Below are 22,806 nucleotides of genomic sequence, written 5' to 3'. Positions count from 1 at the left end.
AGTTAACTTTAGTTATCTATTCATGAGCGTAGGTAACGCGATCTTTTTGGCAAATAATTACGATTTGCAAAATCACATAGCACAGACAAGAGATTTCTTAATATAATCAAAGTTTATTTCACTACTCTAGCACACTACTACATTAGACAACACAAAACAAAAGACATAAACACACATTCGTTGCAATGGATTGTTCTGATCTGAAGAGAGTCTTAGGTTCTAATGCTCGTTTCAACCTGAGGGAAATCACACGCAGGCACTTTTTATCCTTTAAAATAAATAGATATAACCAATTTAAGGAGGTTTGCTTGCCTTACTGTTTCCTCAGTTGTTTCCGATCGAGCTCAGGCTTTTTTCGGTTGAAGACGTCTCTGCTTCAACTTTGCTCTCAGTCGACGGACCGTGCGCTGATTGGCTGCTTGGTAGGTCATGTCACGAGGGTACTCTTCAGTGGTTGGAGGGCTCCGTTCTGACTCGATGAAGCTCTCAGGAAGTCGTTCGGTTCTTGGCTTCAGATGTTAGTTTCTTTCAAAGTTGAACTTTGATCGCGGTGGCAATGCTCAGCCGTGATGTTAGTGGCCAGAAGCGCTTTGCAGCGCGTGAGCAGAACGAGAGATGAGGGAGGTGAGCGTAAGCTCTGCTTTTCAGTTTTCAACTCCAACCGAACTTTTCAGTTGCGCATCTGTTTTTAACGGGCCGATTTGGGATCCGCCCACGGGCGCCTGATCCAATCGGATTCTTCCTGTGGGGCGTTTGCTCCAATCGCAAGTGTTTCTGTGGGGTGGAGCCCCGCCCTGCACAGCTGCGTGTTGTGCATACATTATTTTGTTCAGTTATTTTGTCACATTAAGAACTATTCAACAGCAGATTTCTATCCGTATTGTAATCATGCATTGATGAAAACAGATCATTTTCATTCATACCACAATATTATTCATGAAATTAGTATTCGTCTAACACCAAACACCACATAATTTTGTATAAGCAAAACACGTATATCGATTATATCCATTACGCAGTTAATGCATTGATTAAACGATCCTGAATTCTAAATAATCACATCGAGCATGTGAACTGACATCTAGTCATCAGGTAAACTTTATGCATTGAAAGATTACAACAATACCATAAGTTTCAATAATACCCCAAGCTTATAAACATAGAAAAACATTCTTCATATAGGTGGTAACTATATATTGTCTATAGTGTTTTGTTTTCGAGTATACTTTCAGTCGCAGAAACTTAGTATAACTCGTTCCCTTTTGAAACCAAATATCCTTAAGCAAAGCTGTGGCTCTCTTTGTCTGTTTAGAGAACGCAACAGAAAAGGCGCATTCCTTTCTTGGGCGAAACGCGAGGTCGTAAAAGTCTTCTTCAGCGATTACTTTTCTTGAATTACTGCGCTTAACGGAGAGATTAGAGGGTTTTTGGGTGAAGTTTAATAAATCCAGCCAAGCACTTAAAATTGCTCTTCTCTTAAAAGCATCCAGATGTCTTTTCTCCATATATCCTGGTTTTATGGTCCCAGGAGAAAAGGGGGTTCGAAGCCATGGGCGCTGGAATGCGAGCTTTGATCCTTGCTTCAGGAATGTGTTGAAAATAGGTGTGTGCGTATCAGAAATAAGACCAGTCCTTACACCAAATACTTATTTTCCACCATAATTTGCAAATAAATTCTTTAAAAATCAGACAATGTGATTTCCTGGATTCTTTCCCCCCATTCTGTCTCTCATAGTTGAAGTTTACCTATGATGAAAATTACAGGCCTCTCTCATCTTTTGAAGTGGGAGAACTTGCACAATTGGTGGCTGACTAAATACTTTTTTGCCCAACTGTATCCTAATGACAATGATGAATTGATAATAGCCAAAAGAGGATCTATGACTTCTGGAAGTAGCTCTTTTAGTAGTTTAGATGGAATAGGGTCTAACATATATATATTGTTGGTTTAGATGGTTTAACAAGTTTATACAATTCTTCCTCTCCTATAGTAGAGAATGAGTGGAATTGTTCCTCAGGGGATCTGTAGTGCATCTGATGCTATACTGTAGCTGATGTCTGCATGGTTACAATTTTATCTCTGATAGTATCGATCTTGGAAGTAAAGTAGTTCATAAAGTCATTACTGCTGTGCTCTTGAGAAATGCCAACACCTGTTGATGCTTTATTTTTCATTAATTTAGTCACTGTATTGAGTAAATACCTGGGGTTATGTTTGTTTTCTTTTAGAAGAGATGAAAAGTAATCAGATCTAGCAGTTTTTAATGCTTATCTGTAAGATAGGGTACTTTCCCGCCCAGCTATACGAAATACCTCTAGTTTTGTTTTCCTGTACAAAATAAAAAACAAAGGCAGTTCATGTCTGTACAAAATAAAAACAAAGGCAGTTCATGAACCCATTAATGAACATTGTGATGCTTTGAATTTTTTTATTTATTTATTTGTATATTAATTATACCTTACTTATACTACTTTTTATTTTATTAATTATACCTTATACGACGGGGCAGTTTAATGCTTGAATCTGATGGGCTGATTATTTAACGAAATGCACGGCGAATGTAGTAGAATGTAGAAGCACAGTTATTATTCCTTTTATATGAATTATTCCTTATGTATTGTTCATTCCTGACCGAATTATTCCTTACATGTATTATTGATATTTAATATAATTTGAATATCACTTGAATGTCTGAATCTCTTGTTTTTCCTGTTTCTTTTACATTGCATTCCTCATCATCAGTATCTTCATTGCCATCAATGACGGATCGCCTGGAGTCCATTGCTCGGCAGAACATGTGAGATTTGTGTACGTGTGTGTGTGTGTGTGTGTATATATATATATATATATATACTGCAATTGATAAAATGTGCACTGTAGGAGGACGATACTAATAATATTTTCTCTAAAAGCAGGTGTTGGAGATGTTTTAATTGTTCACAATATAATATTTTCATGATTTAGCTAGAGTGTGCCAACATAAATTCAGTATATCAGGTGAAAACAAATACATACAATACAAGCCTCAAAACAGGACTTCTTAGGAAAATGCAGTACTTACTCAATACATGCTTTGGAGCCTTGGTGTTATATGTGACATAACTAACCTGTTTTTATTTCTGTTTTACTTGATCTAACTTTACTTTTAGACATCTAAATTATTTAATAAGCTAAATGGTATGTCTGGTCTTTCTCTTGTTGTGGTGCTATGCGCCTACAGGTTGGGATCTCACCTCAGCCCCTCACGTACTGAGTGTTATATCACCTCAGATATGTTCTACGTTGAGGTACATTTGGATAAAGCAGGAAAGCTTGTGGACGTAAAAGTGGCCCACCATGGTGAAAACCCTGTGGTGAGAGGAGGACTTATGTGGTTATTGTGGATAGCATAATAAAGTTGTACGTCTTTTGCCCTGTGATCTTACTTTTTTGTCTCATTGTCATGTAGAGTTGTCCTGAGCTGATACAACATTTAAGGTAAGTTAAGGGAAAGTAAATCTGCAAAGTGGAATATGCTGAGGCATATTTAGTTTACTTTTGAGGGTCTGGGCCCGGTTGCATGAAAACCCTTAAGATAAGAAAACCCTTAATTATAAGGTTAAGGGTACCCTTAGTGAAACATGGGTTGCAAGAAAAAAACCTAAGGGCTTACTTAAGGGAAGTTAAGGCTGTCACTTAAGTATTTCCCTTAATTGCTTAAGTGTTCCCTTAAGTTCTGTTATGCGTTGCTACAAAGTCCTTAGTAACCGTTTCACCTTAAAAAATTAAGGGACCAAAATAGCTCCCTTAAGTCATCTTTTACTCTAGCACGATGGCTGATTTCATGTTCATAGAAGAGGAGCAAGTACCTAGGTGCATTTTTAATGATCGAAATAATCCATTGGAGACTATGAATGATGCGCAGTTATTGAGAGAATATAGGTTTGATCGTCAGTCAATCCTTCATCTCACCACAACGCTTGAGCCTGACCTTGAACACCAAACCCGACGAAGTCGTGCACTCCCAGCACTGCTTCAAGTTTTTATTGCTTTAAGGTTTTTCGCTTGCGGTACTTTTCAGTCTGTCATTGGCGATGTTTTCAGAGTACACAAATCCACTGTCTGCAGAGCTGTCCATCGAGTGGCCTAAGCCCTGTGTCGCCGAATTGACACATATGTCAAATTTCCTTCCAGAGATGAGCAGGACGTATTAGCGGAGCGTTTTTTTTGCAGTTGCTGGTTTCCCACGCGTTTGCGGAGTGATAGATGGAACACATGTGCGAATTCAAGCCCCACACCTATATGAAGATCAATTTGTCAATCGCAAAAATTTACATTCTATAAATGTACAGCTGATATGTGACCCAGACAGCAAAATAACAAATGTTACTGCTGAGTGGCCCGGCAGTACCCATGATGCACGCGTGCTGTCTGAAAGTAACATTTATCGGAGTTTTGAGGATGGAACACACAGGGGCTTACTTTTGGGGGACAACGGCTATCCTTGTCGTTCATGGCTGATGACACCTTTTAGAAATCCAGTAGGAGCTGCACAGGTAAAATTTATTTAAATAACATAGTTAAGCTATTTAGATAAATCAATAAAAGTAGTGAAATATTTGTAGGACTATAACTTAACGTGAATAACTTTAAAAATGGTTAATTTATTTTGACGAGTTAAAGTAGGCTAATGTAACTTATTGGCCATAATTTTTGTGCATTTTTAGTCATCTTTCGTTTATTATATATATATATATATATATATATATATATATATATATATATATATATATATATATATATATATATATATATATATATATATATTTATTTATTTATTTATTTATTTATTTATTTATTTATTTATTTATTTATTTATTTATTTATTTATTTATTTATTTATTTATTTATTTATTTATTTATTTATTTAATTTTTTATTTTTTTTTTTGCAGGAACGATACAACACTGCTCTAACAAAAACTAGAGTAATCATTGAAAGGACGATTGGCCAGTTTAAAAGGAGATTTCACTGTCTTCACGGAGAACTACGTCTGGAACCAACAAAAGCAGGGAGAGTCATCATTGCATGTGTCATCCTCCTTATCATATCAAAAGACTTTGGTGTGCTCGTGGATGAACATGCTGACCCCGATGAAGCAGAGCAGTCAAATCGAGATGCGCGTGCAAACATTTTTTTCTTAAAGTGGGCTGAATATGTTACAATAAACTGTATATAAAGTTCCAGATTAGATGCTGTATAAATTAAATATATGTATAATTTAATAGCAAAACAAAGTAAATGTAAACAGACTTCAAAATATGAAACTACATTTTTATTTATAGATTAAAAACAGACATTGAAACATTTACAATAAGCAATTCACACTGGATTATTATATAGAGAAAATTTATATTTATGTAGGCTACTATGTATGTATTTCTGTATATTACAAATCATTTGAATAAAAGATTAAGGTTTGTGTTATGGTTCACTTATTGGCTGTAAAGCTATTAATCCCTCTTGAGCAAGTTTGTTAATTTTGTGTTGGAGTATTATGTTCTGCATATTCAGGTTTTCCTTTTCCATTTCTAATTTTGAAATTTCCAACTCTGCTTTCCTCTTCTGCAGCAAAAGAACTTCTCGCTGAAGTTCAGCAAGCCCTGATGTAACTCTTCCCAATCCTTTCTCCTCAGATGAATGTCTGGAAAAAAAAAACTTATTTAACCTAATATTAACAAATTATAAAACATTGTTTTACTCTTTTATTTGTTATCAAATGCAACACAGATGTCATTAATAACCTATAGCTGCCGCTAACCCCGCGGATGGATGGCTAGGAGTGGGGTTTGTCGCTCCTGGAACATTTTCCCAGTTTGGGGGGATTATGCTGAAAAAAGAAAAATATGTTGTTGTTATTATTATTTTAGTACATACCCAACTCTGTATACTACAAAAGAGACCATATTTGAAAGCAAAAAACATTTAACAAACTGCATTAGTGTCATCTGTTATTTTACCTGACTCCCAAACTGCTTTGAGGAACGCCAGCAATACCGACTATGATTGGAGAATCCTTCCCAAGTATGTCTGTACCAATTTCGCTGTCTCGGACAGGTCCTGTGGTGGCGGCCCTCCTCCTTTATACAACACAATTTGTTAAACTGTATTACACCAGGCGCGCTACTTTTTTTACACAATATATCCAGTCACGTATCAATTGAAATGTAACTCACCGGTTTTTCCAGATTCTTTTGTATAGTTGTTTATTTCTTTTCTTGAGCTCACAACTACGTTTTCATACTTCTTCATGACTTCTTCTACTGTGCGCTTGACAGCAAGGTTTCTTGAATTGATTTTGTCCGTTATCTCCTGCCAGGCTTTCTTCTTGTGTAAATGAGTGATAGATGGGTTATATCGACTTTTCAGGGTGTTTTTTCTTTTACCGTATTCTTCCAAAAGAATGGCCTTTTCGTCCTCAGTCCAGTTGGGTTTACGTTTTTTTTTTCTGTAATTTTATTACTCTCCATAACGCCAAAAATATTTTATAGCTGTAGTTGTAAGGTTATTTTTGCGGTCCGTTATGTTTATAGTGCGATATGGAAGAGTAACTATGGCAACCGCAGCTCGCGTTGCCGTGCGCTGCCAGAAACTACAGTGAAACGCTTAATATAAACACTTAGGTAAGTGTGACGGTTAAAACGTTTGTTGCAACTCTCTTAAGGAAATCCCTTGCCTCAGGGATCTTTTCCCCTTCAGGGATACCCTTACTTAAGGGTTTTCATGCAACCGGGCCCTGTAATTTATGTTGCCCAGTCAAATATACTGCACATCAAAACACATATGCTTCGAAACAAACACACCTTAACACTGTTACATATTGATATAATAGCTTTTTACAACCATTTACCGATTATGGATAATATTGAACCCTTTCTGTCATTTGACAGAAAAAAATAGGTTTCCCTGCTTTACTAACTTTATGCCACTAAGTAAATATGTTACTTAGGAACAGCCTAAGCTTCTGTTATTTTAAAAGTGTCAAAAAGGGAACAAAAAAAATGTACAACTGTAATGCAATCACCAAAACTGAACCAGCATCCTACTTTATGCTACTTACCCTCATAAAGCCTGTCAAATTCAAGAACTCAGTTCTGTATTTTAAGATAACAATTAAGTGTCAACTTGTCACTGGACAAGTAATGCATCTAACATTAACTTTTTGCTTTTGCTTTTTCTTTTTCTTTTTGAACAGGGACAAAAAATTTGATGAGTTTTCCAAACACCTGAAGGGTCTGGTCAACCTTTACAAGCTCCCTGGAGACAAGTGTGGTTTCGCTTTATTTTATTTTATTTTTTTCTCGTTATCTTTCAGTTCCTGTTAATATTTGCATGTATTTATTTATTTTTTTCTCATTTTGTTCCACAGCAAATTGAAGACAAAGATGTACTTAGCACTTCAGTCTCTGGAGTTAGACCTCACCAAGATGATGCATATGTTCAGGTACACACATTTTTTTTCTTTGCCAAGTATTATACAGTAGCAAAAAAGTACTATTTTGGACATGTTACTGTTGCAATTCTATATTATGGTGGTACTGTATTATTTCTTATTATGTAGTACATAAATATGGTAATCAGTAACCCTTTATCTGCTGATTTTTGCGCTGAAGACGGTCCTTGGTTGACCAGATGGTCGGTTTTTGGCAATTAATTGGCACCAATAGTTGACTGCCGGAACTATCGGCTATCAGCAAAAATCCATGGCGATAGTTTTTCAGGGTTGCGTCCGTTGCTGAGAATATCCATTGTCATTAGACAGTACGAGAGCGAGAGCATGTGATGTTTGTTTTGACACGTGACACTGCATGCTGCACAGAGCGGAACAAGTCATATGCAGATTTCAAAGTGTCAACGAAACACTGTGTATACAGTGTACTATAATGCATGGTTTCATGTCATTATGTTGCCTTATGTTGATGTTGAATTAGTAGAGAAAGATTTGCTTTCAAGACTGAGAGGACACAAACATTAGTATTACCTCAGGTGGTTAAAACCTTGAACATTCCCTTGATCTTTTGACCTATAAAATGTAATTGTACTATAAAAACTTCCTGTAAAGTTTCAGAACTCAAACTTTGTTGTTAGTGTAAAAACAGCTTATATTGAAGACAATATGCCAAAATGACAGCTTTTGGAATGTTCAACTCTATAGCCCTATTTGGACGGGACTAGTTTTTTAAACTACGTTTGAGTTTTGATACTTATCACCTGACGTCTGTGATTTTCATGTACCAATTCAGACGGAACTAACATCTCTGTGTTTATTACAGAGGTGGGAGGGTCTGTTTTGGACATCTGGGCGTTTCAGAGATCATGCACTCATGCATGCATTGCGTATATTCATTCGGATTGATAGTATAACCAAAGTTTTACTACAGATACCATAGTGATGCTATATGGCTAGTATAGCAAAACCATGGTTAATCTGTAGTTGCTTCAACAATTAAATTTTTTTATTTGTAAAAAAATCTGTCTCCTCTCCACCAATAAGCTGGTGTGGTGGGCGTTCTGGCGCACTATGGCTGCCGTCGCATCATCCAAGTGGATGCTGCACACTGGTGGTGGATGAGGTGAATACCCCCTGACAATGTAGAGCGCTTTGAGTGCTTAGAAAAGCAGAAAAGTGCTATATAAATGTAATGAATTATTATTATATTATAGTAGCCAGTCTTAACAGTTTACATGATCTTGCTCTTGATTTTATTGTTTTTTTATATAAAAAATGTGCATGCTGCGTGGTAAGAGCATCTACGGTAATTCACATTGGCCAAAACACACAAGGAAACGTGTTTTGAAACAAATAATGTCTGCAATCACAGACATTCGCATTTGGATGGGATTCGTTTTCTCAGAGGATCACTGAGTTTGCTGAAAAACAGTAGGTAATTTGTTCTGGACTTATTACAGAGGTTGTGTGAGAAAAACAGACGTAGTAGATTCGGACGGGATTAAAATCGTTAAGTACAAAAACTGTGAAACACAAATTTCTCTGATGCCCTGTAAAACTAGTCCCGTCCGAATAGGGCTTATGATGTAGTAGTGTGGATAAGCACTGCCTCCGCAGAAGAATATTAACGCCTGCTTTGACGTCACTGCCTGTTCACGCATGTAGTGTTGACGAGAGGGGAAAACGCGCAGGTCTACGCAGAAACCAAACAGTAAACATGGCTCTGAAGACAACGAGACGCTGTGCAGTGCCAAGTTGTGGAAAAACGGCGTTTGCGTTGCCTTCCTTCTGATCCCAACTTTAGTGAAGAGTGAATGAACTTCAGCAAGTTTGAAAGAATGAAAGAGTCAGCAAGTACTTGGAACTTTGTTCACTTCATTCTACTGCGGATTTGTTTACAAACAAGGCACAATTCGATGCAGTATTTTCAAAAGGATTGAAACTAAAAGATGATGCTGTCCTGATGATATTGGATTCGACAATAATGTTGCAACACAAGTGTGAGTAACTGTTTTCATTATGTGGTCACTATTGTTGGTAACACTTTATTTCGATAGTCCACTTTAGACATTCTACTAACAGTAAGTAACTTTGCAACTCCATGTCAACTAGCAGTCATTAGAGTATTAGTAGACTGTCTGCTTCATATCTTCTAACACTTTATTTTGATGGGTCCACAACATACAACATATTGACTATCAGAAACTTTGCAAGTATGTCAACTTAGGCCGTGTTCACACTTGGCGTCTTTTTCGAAGCTGCCGGCGTCTGTTTTACATTATAATCCTATGGAGTAAACCGTGTTTTCAAAAAAGTCCTGAGCGCTTTTTAAAACGCCACCGCCGGCGTCTTTTTCTGCAGCTCAGAGCGTTTTTTCGAGTTGAAAAAATTTCAACTTTTCTGAAAAAAACGCCCTACGTCAAGCGCCTTTTTGACAGCTGACCAATGATAAGCGAGAAGCGAGATCTGTCGTTTCCATAACAACAAGAAGAAAAATGGAGAAGGTGCCGGTAGATAGACTGCTCGTACTAGTTTCGGAGCACAAGGAGCTTTATGATATGAGCACAAAACTCTATCATAATATTGGTTCCTTCCCCGTATAATGTCGTGCACCCACAAACGTCGTTGTGAATCAACATTTTCTTTCCCGTTAACTTCAAAAGCCAACGCAAGAGCCAACTTTTTACTCTTTCTTGACATTTCTGCAGTACACAGCGCTAGGCTACTGTTACAGCTGTTGCTATGACAACAAAAGACGCTCTCAGCTGCTATTTGTAACAGACGCTGCCAGCTTTGTTTTTCATTAAAAAAACGCTCTTGTCAACTTTTTCTAGTCAAAAAAGACGCCAAGTGTGAACACGGCCTTACTCTACTAACACTAAACCAACCCTACTGAGAGTTAGTAGACATGTAGTTGCAAATTAATGAGGATTAGTTGACATATAGTTACTAAGTTACGTATAGTTAGTAGAATGTCTAAATTGGACTATCGAAATAAAGTGTAACCCTATTGTTTTGTCTCTTCTTACAGGTCATTTGATATGTATTATTTTACCTAAATCACAGCAGCATCCATCTATGAGGAATGTACGTTGTCAAACATACACAACTATTGCCCAATCATAGCAGTGGGCATCCGAGACTTCCGAGTCTACAATCAGTCACGCCTATTCAAACAGAGCTTTCTGATGAAGGGTGTTAAAACCAGGACAGAAAATAGCTTATTACTTGTAAATTATGATGTTTTTTATGTAAAAATCTTGGGGAAGGGGGCTTGGGGGAGTGTGGTAAGTGTGTGAGCATTGTACCCAGCAGGGATAACATATTGGGGAAGTCGTGGCCTAATGGTTAGAGAGTCGGACTCGTAATCCAAAGGTTGCGGGTTATTTTGGGGGATATTTTGACATTTGAAACACAAAATGTTGAAAACTGATGAAGGTACTTTTAAATGTGAAATTAAAACGGCCAATTAAAACGGCCAACTTAAGTGACTTTTAATAAGTGAGTCATTGCGATTGAACCAAATCATTTAAACGGTTGATTCATTCAGGAACGAATCACCGTCATGTTTCTTCAGAGACGCAAAACAGTGCTGTGGCTGTGTTTGGAATTATTTTTGTTGGAGAAATAGAGCAAAAGCAGGACATATGGTGTCTAAAATGTAAGTCTCTTAATATTAACTTCTTGTTTATTGAACGGTTGCATAAAATCAATATCACATTTGTATCATGCTGATTTTTGGAGAAAAAAAAATTGTACTCTTCCTGTGATATTAACTATATGAAATTATATAAATATAGGCTATACATTTTCTGCCCCCATATCTTAAATTGTGATCATTCTAAATGTGTTTTAATAGACTGAATCATGCAGTGAAACTTGTATGCGCACTAGTTAACTGATTCATTCTCTGCCAGCAGGTGTTTGGCTGAAATATAACGGATTTCCCGGTAAAGGCAGTACACAAAGCAGCGCAGCACCAGACTTTGATCTTTCAGCGCTCATGTTTATTTAATGAAATCATAGCCTTTTGAAGTTTAATCGTCACATTCAGCCATATCCCAATTCATAATTAAGACTTTCTTGTGCAATTTAAGACTTTAAGGCCTTAAATTTGATACAACTAAATTTAAGACCCCGGGGAAACCCTGACTATGCATGTGTATCTTTCTTCAAATAAAATATTAGCAAATTCAACCATTTGAGCCAGGGACCTCTGGTTGAGTTGACATGGAATGACCCTATAGTGACTGCAGTTTGTCCAGGCCTTGAGGCAGCAAAGAAGCTGTAAATCAGGGGTGCTCAATCCTGTTCTCTACTTTTCTGCAAAGGTTGGTTCCAGCCCTGCTCCAGCACATCTGTCTGTAATTATCATGTGTTCGAGGTAGTTAGTTATTAGCTGGTTCATGTGTGTTTGATCAGAGTTGGAGCTAAATTTTGCAGGAAGGTAGATCTGCTTGAACAGGATTGGCATGATGTTCCTTTCACTATGGATTTCAGTTTGTATCACATTATTATTATTATTATTATTTATTTTTTACAACCTGCCCTCTCTTTGATCACTCGTCTTCAGTTACACTTTGAAAAGTACTGTTTATGTATAATAGGGCTGCCCTAGTCTCGCGTAGCCAGACCTTCAGCCGTCTGAAGGTCTGGAATATATGACCGTTTTCATTGGCCAAGGCCTGCCCATGAGGCCGATTGACCGACATGTCAAACAACCAATCATAGTTTGTTTCGTTTAGCGTCACGTTTAGGGGTGGGGAAATGTTGCCACAATAACAAACACTGATGTATTTTAAAGATTATATGCCGCGAACATTAAATATTTCACATACTTTTGAAAATCCAGCGTTTAGTTGACCCTGATAAGCGTTCGTCGTCACATTTGTAAACACAACGCCTTTCTTCTTTCTTGAGGGAATTTGGCGCCACGGCATCTTTGTTTCCTGGCAAACCGAATTTAAACACGACACTCGCGTCTCCTGGAAATCAGGTTTGATTCAGACTTCATTCCTGAAGTCTTTACATCTTCGAAAGATGTATTACTCTTAACTGTATGAGCAAAAATGAGGGAGTATTTTAAGAGCAAGTGACCACACTGGTGCTTCCATCGGTCTTGCAGTGGCGCGCTACTATTCAGCTTCCACACTCCACACAGACACTTGAATAGTGCACATTTTTCTAGGTTAACCTGTTAACCTTTGCCAGAGCGACGGCGCACTGAACGCTCTTTGTTTGCATGTGTCATTGTTTTCTAATAGATTAAATGAAACGGGACAAAGTTAATCTTGACAAACTATATATCATTCTGAAGGTCTAAGCCTCAAGCATCGACGACAGATCGCTGTTTTTCGATGGAAGATCGCTGTTTTTCGATGGAAAGCTTATAAGGAATGTATTTGCTACATTTGTGTAAGCAGTACACATCAAAACATGCACAATAAAAAAGCAGTACGTACCATTATCATTGTAATAACGAGCCACAAAAGCGTCCACTGCTGAAATCCCAGTTTAGTTAGAGAGGTAAGGGTCCACAGAACAACATCCCATAGAGCACTTTTAGTCCAGCAAAACAATAACATTGTAATAAGGATGACTATTCCTTTGTTTACATTTCATTTCATCGGGAGAGTTATTGTTCGCATCCGTTATGGAATAAATTACGCTCAAAAACAGCGTCTTGGTGGTAAAAAAACAACACGGAGCTGTAGCATACAGTTTTACAAACAGAATAAGACCGTTCCACGTGAAAAAGTCTCAGATAAGCGGAATATAGTTTATTTGAATTTGGCGCTCTCTCCTGAGTGACGCACGCTGTGGCGCAGCTGTCATCTGAGCGGGGCGTAATTTAGCAATCTGCTTTTTGCATAAAAAAATTTTTTTTTTTCCTTCAACATTTTTTATATGTGTGTATTGCGTGGGGAATGTGGCCGTATCTGCATGATTATCATCTGTATGGACGCACATCAGCATGTGATTACCGACTGTATGACCATGTCTGCCAATATCAGTTTATGTCTGGCAATCAGAATATATACTTCAGTATACATACTATATACAAAGCATTTATTTTATTTTTTTTCCTTTTTTATTACTCAATTATTTTTGTATTTTTTAGTGCTCAAATAAATCACTTATATGATGTCTAAAATTCTGTCTATTATTCTATAATTGAAAAACTATGCAGGAATATGAATAATGACTCAAATAGTTTGTATAATTCTGCAATACATTTGGTGGTTATTTTTCCTCAAACAGGGGGGCTGGGAGGACTATAAATATTTTCAGAAAAAATATTGCAGGAATCTCATGTTTCATGGTATCGTCTTCAAATTTGAAATATAAACTCATGAGACATGTGGCTTTCAACCCATTACTTTTCTGGATTGCTCCAGGACGTATTGCATGTATTTGTATATGAAATAAAAAAAAAACATTCAGTGTGGAAAAATTTCAAGGCTCGTCAGTGTCTATAACTTTTTATCTTTTTGAGCATTATCAACTCTGGATGATGGATAGTAAAGCCTAGAGTGTCTTCTTTCCAAAGATACCTAATTTGTTTGTGTAGCACACTATGTCAGGAACTGTTACCATTTTAATTTAGGTAGCTTATTTTCACCTGTGAGGCCCAAAATGGGGGGGGGGGGGGCGAAGGTTAACATTAGATTGAGTGGCCGTGTAAAGTTGCTACTATTAGCATAGCCTATTTCAGATGATAAGCCATATTTGAGGTTGATGAATGATAGGCGACGTTTGGATGTATTAAGACCAGTTGTTAACAATCTGTCCGTCTCCGACTGCGTTACTTTGCCGCTTCCTGTGGATGTTCTTATTTGGGGTTTTTTCTGCGACTAATAAAATTTTGGTCGACCAAGCCTCTTCTCATTAGTGGTGTGCCATATCATACCATCCACGATAATACCAGTATAAATTTTTACAGGATAAAAAAAGTGTCATGTTGCGATATCAATGGTATAGCGACTTGATGACGTATTTAGTAGGGATGCACTGATTCATCGGCAGCCGAAATTATTCGGCCGAACACCGAAAGAGCTTTTTTGTTGTCGGCCAAGTAATTTTGGCTGCTGCACAAGCAAAAAGACAGAATAAATTGTACTGAACAATGACGTGACGCAATCAAATGGAGGCACGCACTAATGCAGCAAACACGTCTACCATGTGAAAGTATTTAAAACTGTCTGAGAAAGACGCAAAAATCCTTACAAGCACCGACAGCGAGAGACTGTTTTGTACTGCATCGCATGTCTTCCATGAGAAGAGAGAGGGGTGGTTGTTGCTGGTTAATGTATAATGATTAAAATAGCGAAATATGCTTGAATGTTGTTTTCTAATACATGCATGAATTGCATTCAAACAGCGCTGCAGGAGCTCATTATTGCTGTCTCGTTAGCCAGGGTTCAAAGTCCAAACCGCGAGGGAAATCTGCGCTGAAACTGTTACTCGTCACTTGCTCAGTGACACTTTTATGACTTTTTACAAGGCATGTGACAATGTGATACCTGCATCTTCCCAAATTAGTAATGACAATAATTTATAAATCTGCTGCAGTCAACAAATCAGAATCAGAATGAGCTTTATTGGCCAAGTATGTTTACACATACAAGGAATTTGTTGTAGTGACAGAAGCTCCACAGTGCAACAGAAAGACAGTAACAGGACAGGACACAGGTAATAAAACAAAATACAAGAAATAGCCAATAACCAATGTACAAAGCAGCAAAAAAAATAAAAAATACACAATATATAATATAGGTGACTATGTATGTACAGGTCAAGTATGTGCAAATTAGAAATTATAAAAATAAAATAAGTGAGTGTGGTGAATGGATAATGAATTAGTTGTGTTCTCCACGTTTATTTATTGAGTGTTCATGAGATGTATTGACTGAGGGAAGAAACTGTTCCTGTGTCTGGTCGTTCTGGTGCTGAGAGCTCTGTAGCGTCGACCAGACAGTAACAGTTCAAAGAGGTTGTGTGCTGGATGTGAGTGGTCCAGAGTGATTTTACCAGCCCTTTTGCTCACTCTGGATGAGTACAGTTCTTGGAGAGTGGGGAGGGTTGTACCAATGATTCGCTCAGCAGTCCGGACTACCCTCCGTAGTCTTCTGAGGTCAGATTTGGTAGCTGAGCTGAACCAGACAGTTATTGAGGTGCAGAGGATGGATTCAATGATGGCAGAGTAGAACTGTTTCAGTAAGTCCTGTGGCAGGTTGAACTTCCTCAGCTGACGAAGAAAGTACAACCTCTGCTGGGCCTTCCTGACAATGGAGTCAATGTGAATATCCCACTTCAGGTCCTGAGAGATGGTGGTGCCCAGGAATCTGAATGACTCCACTGCAGTCACAGTGCTGTTCATGATGGTGAGTGGGGGGAGAGCAGGGGGGTTTCTCCTGAAGTCCACGATCATCTCCACAGTTTTGAGCGTGTTAAGCTCCAGTTTGTTGATCAGTTTGCTCCAGTTTGTTTGATCGTTCAAAACGACAAAAGAACTTGTTTAAGTCGTCTGCCAGGTGTTGATTCTCCAGAGTGCTGGGGGGTGGTGTTTTGTAGCTGGTGATGTCCTTCAATCCTAACCACACTGAAGCAGGATCACTGGAAGAGAATTTGTTCCTGAGCTTGTCAGAATAATTCCTCTTTGCCACTCTGATCTCCTTTTCCAGTGTGTATTTGGCCTGTTTGTACAAGACTTTATCCCCCTTTCTGTGAGCATCTTCTTTGGCCTGACGGAGCTGTCTGAGTTTGGCAGTGAACCATGGTTTGTCATTGTTGTAGAATAGATGAGTCCTGGTAAGAATGCACATGTCCTCACAGAAACTGATATAAGATGTTACAGTCTCTGTGAGCTCGTCCAGGTCATTTGCAGCAGCTTCAAAAACAGTCCAATCAGTCAGGTCGAAACAGGCTTGTAAATCCCGCTCTGTTTCGTTAGTCCATCTTTTAACAGATCTTAATACAGGCTTTGCAGACTTAAGTTTCTGCCTGTAGGATGGAATAAGATGAACCAAACAGTGATCAGAGAGACCTAAAGCTGCTCGTGGAACAGAGTGATATGCGTCCTTTATTGTTGTGTAACAGTGATCCAGTATATTACTGTCTCTGGTGGGACATGTGATGTGCTGTCTGTATTTTGGCAGTTCACGGGAGAGATTTGCTTTATCAAAGTCCCCGAGAATGATTAAAACAGAGTCCGGGTGTTGTTGTTCACTCTCTGTGATCAGATCAGCGAGTTTCTGTAAAGCTGTGCTCACGTACGCTTGCGGTGGAATGTAGACACTCACGAGAATGAACGAGCAGAACTCCCGCGGCGAATAGAACAGCTTGCAGTTAATGAAGAGCGTTTCTAGAACTGAGCAGCACATCTTCTTTAACACAGTTACATCTGTACACCACCTCTCATTGATGTAAAAGCATGTCCCGCCGCCGCACGATTTCCCCGTTGATTCTGTGTCCCGATCTGCTGTGATCAGCTGGTAATTAGGCAGATGAATCGCGCTGTCCGGTATGTCGCCATTCAACCAGGTTTCCGTGAAACACAGAGCAGCAGAGTTAGAAAAGTCCTTGTTTGTCCGGGAGAGCAGAAGGAGTTCGTCCGTTTTGTTGGGTAGAGAGCGGAGATTCGACAAATGGATGCTAGGTAACGCCATTCTAAATCCGCGCTGACGAAGTTTCACGAGCGCGCCGGCTCTCTTTCCCCGTCTGCGCCTCCTGTAGCGTTTGACCAGAGCTATGGCTCCACCAACTACAATGTCCAGCAAAACGTCCGAAAAATCAAAAACCGGTAGAAGATTTTGTGGTGTGTTCTGCCGAATGTTCAGCAGATCATACCTGGTAAAACTGATCTTATTTGAAAAACAAAAAAACAGGAAAAACAAACAAAAACAATACGAACACTGAGGAGCAACGCACAATAGCTGCCATCAGCGGCGCCATTTTGTACTTTTAGAAGCACTGAGGACTTCCTGCGGGTTTCTGTCAAAATAAAAGCTCCATCAACATTCGTAAATGTTAGTATTGTAATATTACTGTTGTTCTGTTAAATAAAATTAAAAAGACAATAATGATAATTACAACAGCTCTATTAATACATTTATCATAACGTTCACACAGTGTTCAAATTGGGATCTGTAATATTTTCTAATGTTTTAAAAGAATTCACTTCTGCTCAGCAAGGCTTCATTTATTTGCATGCCTGATTCAAGAAGGGGGTCTCAAAAATGGGCACAAAATATTATTTTACTAATCTATTAATTTTAAGTTAAATTGTGCGTTGTTGGTATAATATCTGCTAGAATGTTAAAAAATGTTCAGTGTTAAGTAATTTTTTTTAATTGTTGTTTTGTATTAGTGTACATCGTTTAAAAATAATAATTTATTCCATGTATTTGACACATTTGAACAATAGTTACTTTCCATGGTAAATGGTTACTTTCATATTGTCACATCACTTTGATGTAACATTTACTATTTGTGAGAAGTAACTAGTAACTATAACTAATTACTTTTTTAAAGTAACTTGCCCAACACTGGCCACTACTATTGCACTATAATGCTGCTTCTGCCACCTTATGACAATAGATTTACACTTCAAATGTCAGTAGCTCACTGGAAAAGGATGGAAAATGCCCTTCATTGTGTACACTAATAAATGCTGCTGCCTGCCAGCTGCAATCACCAATAAAAAGTTGTTCCATATTTTTTTTCTGTATATCGTCATAAATATCATTATCACAAATATTCTTGAAATATCATGATATAATTTTGAGACTGTTGCCCACCCCTACTTCTCATCATACTTCGACTGTTAGGGGGCAGCCCTAATCTGTAATGAATTCATAAATTCATTCTTGCCACTGTATGAGTTGATTGATATATTTGTGAATATTTTCATTTTAAACACACAGCTAAAAAAGGCAGCTTCAGTCTACAATTCCTACAAAGCTTTGAGAACATAATTTTACATTCAATGTAATTGATCAGTTATTCATCATTTTTATGCCATCAGTTATTCATCATTTTTATGCCATGTTTTTGATGCAGTGGTCAAAAGTTATTTCAGTATGTAATGAACTGAGTAACGATTTTAATTTAGATAAAGTGGCTTAAGCAGCTGTTCAGTCAGGCATACTCTACATATAGAAATAGAATTGTTTTGTGCGAGCACTGACCTCTGATGTTTACGATTCCTTGTTATAGATGAGCATGTTTTAGAGGCCAGCATGCAGCCAATTTGTGCTGCCTTTTCTGTACTGCAATCATGTAGAATGTCTTCAGACAAGTCACCAGTTCTGTATCTGTGTTGACACTCAGCACCATCGTGTATATCAGGAAACCACTGTAATTGTTTTCAAAAGGGTATAATCACTCAATCAATTTCTACCATAGGATAGCAACTAATGCCAACACTGCGGAGACAATACTTCACGGCAGTGTGGGTCTGTTGACAGCGAGGAGTGGCGGTCATCTAGTATCTCTACAGTGTTATGTTTCTCCAAATTACATCTTTGAGGAGGGAACAGGAGCCCAACTGAACTACACTGATGTCAATAGTAAGAAAACCGTGTCAACAAAAATAGTTGAATAGATTTACTTTAAAAAAAAAAAGTTTTTATAATTAAAGGACATTGGTTAATATCTTCTCTTGTATTCCACAGTTCCTCGTACTTTAGGTGTGAGTGTGTCGGTGACTGTTGAGGGCACCACATCGGTTTACAAGCTACCCATTGCTCCTCTTATCACAGGATCTCATCCAGTGGACAACAAAGGGTCAGATTTACAAAGGATTAAAGTTCAATTGAAAATGAAAATTTTCTCTACCATAGTGTAATCTGGTGTAATTTCTTCCATGGAAGAGCAGAATTTTCTTGATGTGTCTTGTGCATTATATATGATAGCTTTGCATGAGAAGTATGTACTGGTTGTTCCACTTGTCTTGTTAATGATTTATTAACTGTTTGCTTAATTTTTTCATTCAAGATATTTTTCCCCCCTCTAGGACTCCATCATTTTCTTCTGTAACAAACTCGAATTGTGTAGATTTACCAGCATGTTTCTTTCTGAAGATGAATCGCTTGATGCCATTCTCTGTATCATATATAAAAAAAATGGGCGGTACTACAGGTATGTATATAATCCTGTTTGAAACCCTAGGTGTAGAATTGATCCAAAAGGGGTGGTTGACTTTTTTTTTTTTTCTAGTCTTGATTGTGTTTAAAGGGTGCAGTCAAACATGTTTGTTTTTTAATTTTCACATAATTTACCCTTTTTCCACACTTCTCTGGCCCTTCTCCTCTAAATGCCCCGCTTATTTCCTGGTTTTATGAAGCCCCTCCCTCAGAAGTATGTGAAGGGCTCTGATTGGTTAGCTGGTCCAGTGTGTTGTGATTCGCTAAACCGCCTCTACTGCGCATCTGAATGTCCCGCCCCTCAGCTCAGCAGCATGTGCTCCAGTTGTATTGTAAACCATGGCGTCATCTATATTGCTTATCAATTTGATCCCGAATTAGACGCAGATAATATTAGTGAAGATCACGCAGAACCTGTGCAAGCACGGCTTTTAATGGTTTGTTTTTTTGTTTGTTGTTGGTTCATACTTTTAGATATGCTGTTATTTCTAAGTGCTACTGCTTCTGTTTTTAATACACAGTTTTATCCCAATTAAAACCTTAATACAGCACGGCAACCATACACGCGTCCATGTATAACGCTTCTCATAGCTATGTGAAAATAAGTGTATAATTGGAACAGTTTGTTGGAGCTGATCAGACGATCTGAATGAGAAAGAGAGAGATGCAGAGCAGGGCGACACGAGTAACAGTATTAAGAACCGCTGCTTTAAAACATGATTTTGAAACTTGTGAATCCATTAGAATCGTTAGAAGACAGAATCGTGATTCATATGTGAATAGATTTTTACGTGCACCCGTAGTTTTCTCTTCCTCTTCTCTAAAGCAGCGCAGCATGGCCTCGCCCCCTTTGCTGCTTGTTCCCGGGTTTATCTGAGTCCGTGACGTATCGGACCTGGGAAGTAACTCATAGTCCCTTACCAGTCGTTTTTGTAGGCATTAAACTGCCAGAATTTTAAAAGACAATATCTCCATTTGCATTGAACTTTCAGCATCATAACTTTGCAGATATTGTTTATGCTCGAACATCAACATTACACATGAACTAACCTTAAAAAAATGAATTCGCAATCAACCACCCCTTTAAGTTAGATGTTTTGAAACTAAACGTGGATGACTTTAGTTGACTACTATATCAAAGGCGTTATTATTATTACTTATTATACTTCTGCTATTAAAGGGATAGTTCACCCAAAAATTCTGTCATTAATTACTCACCCTCATGTCGTTCCAAACCCGCAAGACCTCTCTTCATCTTCGGAACACAAATTAACATTTTGATGAAATCCGAGTGTTTTCTGACCATGCATAGACAGCAATGCAACTACCATGTTTAAGGCCCAGAAAGGTAAGAAGGACAATTCAACAATTTCTTCTTCTGAATACTTCTCTTCAGAACAGGGTTTGTACGGTCATGAAAAACCTGGAATAAGCATGGATTTTTAAGTCGTCAAGTCACCTTTATTTATATGGTGCTTTTAACAATACAGATTGTAATTAAGTGTCCCCAACTGAGCAAGCCTGAACCAAAACTCCCTCTGTGACAGAATGGAGAAAAAAACCTTGGGAGAAACCAAGCTCAGTTGGAGGGCCAGTTCTCTTCTGGCCAGACGAAACCCGCAGTTCAATTCCAACCACAGCCATGTCAGATTGTGCAATCGGCTTATCTGATTCCCGTGGTCTTGTCCCAATGAGGCATTTTAATTTATAATTTAATGTATTTGTTATATTTGTGTTTTATTCATTATTTGAAGTTTTTCATTTATGATTTATTCATTTGCTATAATTGTAATGTATAGTTTAATGCATTTATTGTTTCTCGGTCTATTTTTATAATATTTGTTTTTTATTATAATTTTAATTTATAGTTGAATTCATTTAATATATTTCTTGTGTGTGTGTGTGTGTGTATATATATATATATATATATATATATATATATATATATATATATATATATATATATATATATACATATACACATATATATATATATATATATATATATATATATATATATATATATATATACACACATATATACATATATACACACATATATACATATATACACACATATATACATACATATATATATATATACATATACATGTGTGTGTGTATATATATATATATATATATACACACACATACATATACATATATATACACACACATATATATATATATATAAATTTATTTACAAACCCGATTCCAAAAGAAGTTGGGACACTGTACAAATTACGAATAAAACAGGAATGCAATAATTTACAAATCTCATAAACTTATATTTTATTCACAATAGAATATAGATAACATATCAAATGTTGAAAGTGGGTCATTTTGAAATGTCATGCCAAATATTGGCTCATTTTGGATTTCATGAGAGCTACACATTCCAAAAAAGTTGGGACAGGTAGCAATAAGAGGCCGGAAAAGTTAAATGTACATATAAGGAACAGCTGGAGGACCAATTTGCAACTTATTAGGTCAATTGGCAACATGATTGGGTATAAAAAGAGCCTCTCAGAGTGGCAGTGTCTCTCAGAAGTCAAGATGGCAAGAGGATCACCAATTCCCCCAATGCTGCGGCGAAAAATAGTGGAGCAATATCAGAAAGGAGTTTCTCAGAGAAAAATTGCAAAGAGTTTGAAGTTATCATCATCTACAGTGCATAATATCATCCAAAGATTCAGAGAATCTGGAACAATCTCTGTTCGTAAGGGTCAAGGCCGGAAAACCATACTGGATGCCAGTGGTCTTCGGGCCCTTAGACGGCACTGCATCACATACAGGAATGCTACTGTAATGGAAATCACAACATGGGCTCAGGAATACTTCCAGAAAACATTGTCGGTGAACACAATACACCGTGCCATTCGCCGTTGCCGGCTAAAACTCTATAGGTCAAAAAAGAAGCCATATCTAAACATGATCCAGAAGCGCAGGCATTTTCTCTGGGCCAAGGCTTATTTAAAATGGACTGTGGCAAAGTGGAAAACTGTTCTGTGGTCATACGAATCAAAATTTGAAGTTCTTTTTGGAAAATTGGGACGCCATGTCATCCGGACTAAAGAGGACAAGGACAACCCAAGTTGTTATCAGCGCTCAGTTCAAAAGCCTGCATCTCTGATGGTATGGGGTTGCATGAGTGCGTGTGGCATGGGCAGC

At 37.7% G+C, this 22,806-nt stretch overlaps 1 protein-coding gene across 2 annotated transcripts in view; it reads left to right on the top strand.

Moving 5' to 3' along the window:
• Positions 1-22,806, top strand: part of med1 (mediator complex subunit 1) — a 174,010-nt gene that overhangs the window by 89,017 nt on the left and 62,187 nt on the right. For both annotated transcript variants that reach the window (XM_079389357.1, XM_079389358.1), the window contains exons 4-11: positions 2,744-2,798; positions 3,222-3,354; positions 3,450-3,478; positions 7,235-7,306; positions 7,409-7,483; positions 18,896-19,059; positions 19,165-19,276; positions 19,506-19,630. In XM_079389357.1, coding sequence (XP_079245483.1) covers positions 2,744-2,798; positions 3,222-3,354; positions 3,450-3,478; positions 7,235-7,306; positions 7,409-7,483; positions 18,896-19,059; positions 19,165-19,276; positions 19,506-19,630 — 765 coding nt within the window. The remainder of the gene's footprint in view (positions 1-2,743; positions 2,799-3,221; positions 3,355-3,449; positions 3,479-7,234; positions 7,307-7,408; positions 7,484-18,895; positions 19,060-19,164; positions 19,277-19,505; positions 19,631-22,806) is intronic.

This window comes from Barbus barbus (genome assembly GCF_936440315.1).
Source record: "Barbus barbus genome assembly, chromosome: 32".
In the NCBI taxonomy this organism is placed as follows: domain Eukaryota; kingdom Metazoa; phylum Chordata; class Actinopteri; order Cypriniformes; family Cyprinidae; genus Barbus; species Barbus barbus.
The sequence above is the reverse complement of the archived record's forward strand: the minus strand, read 5'-3'. Positions and strand labels throughout refer to the sequence as shown.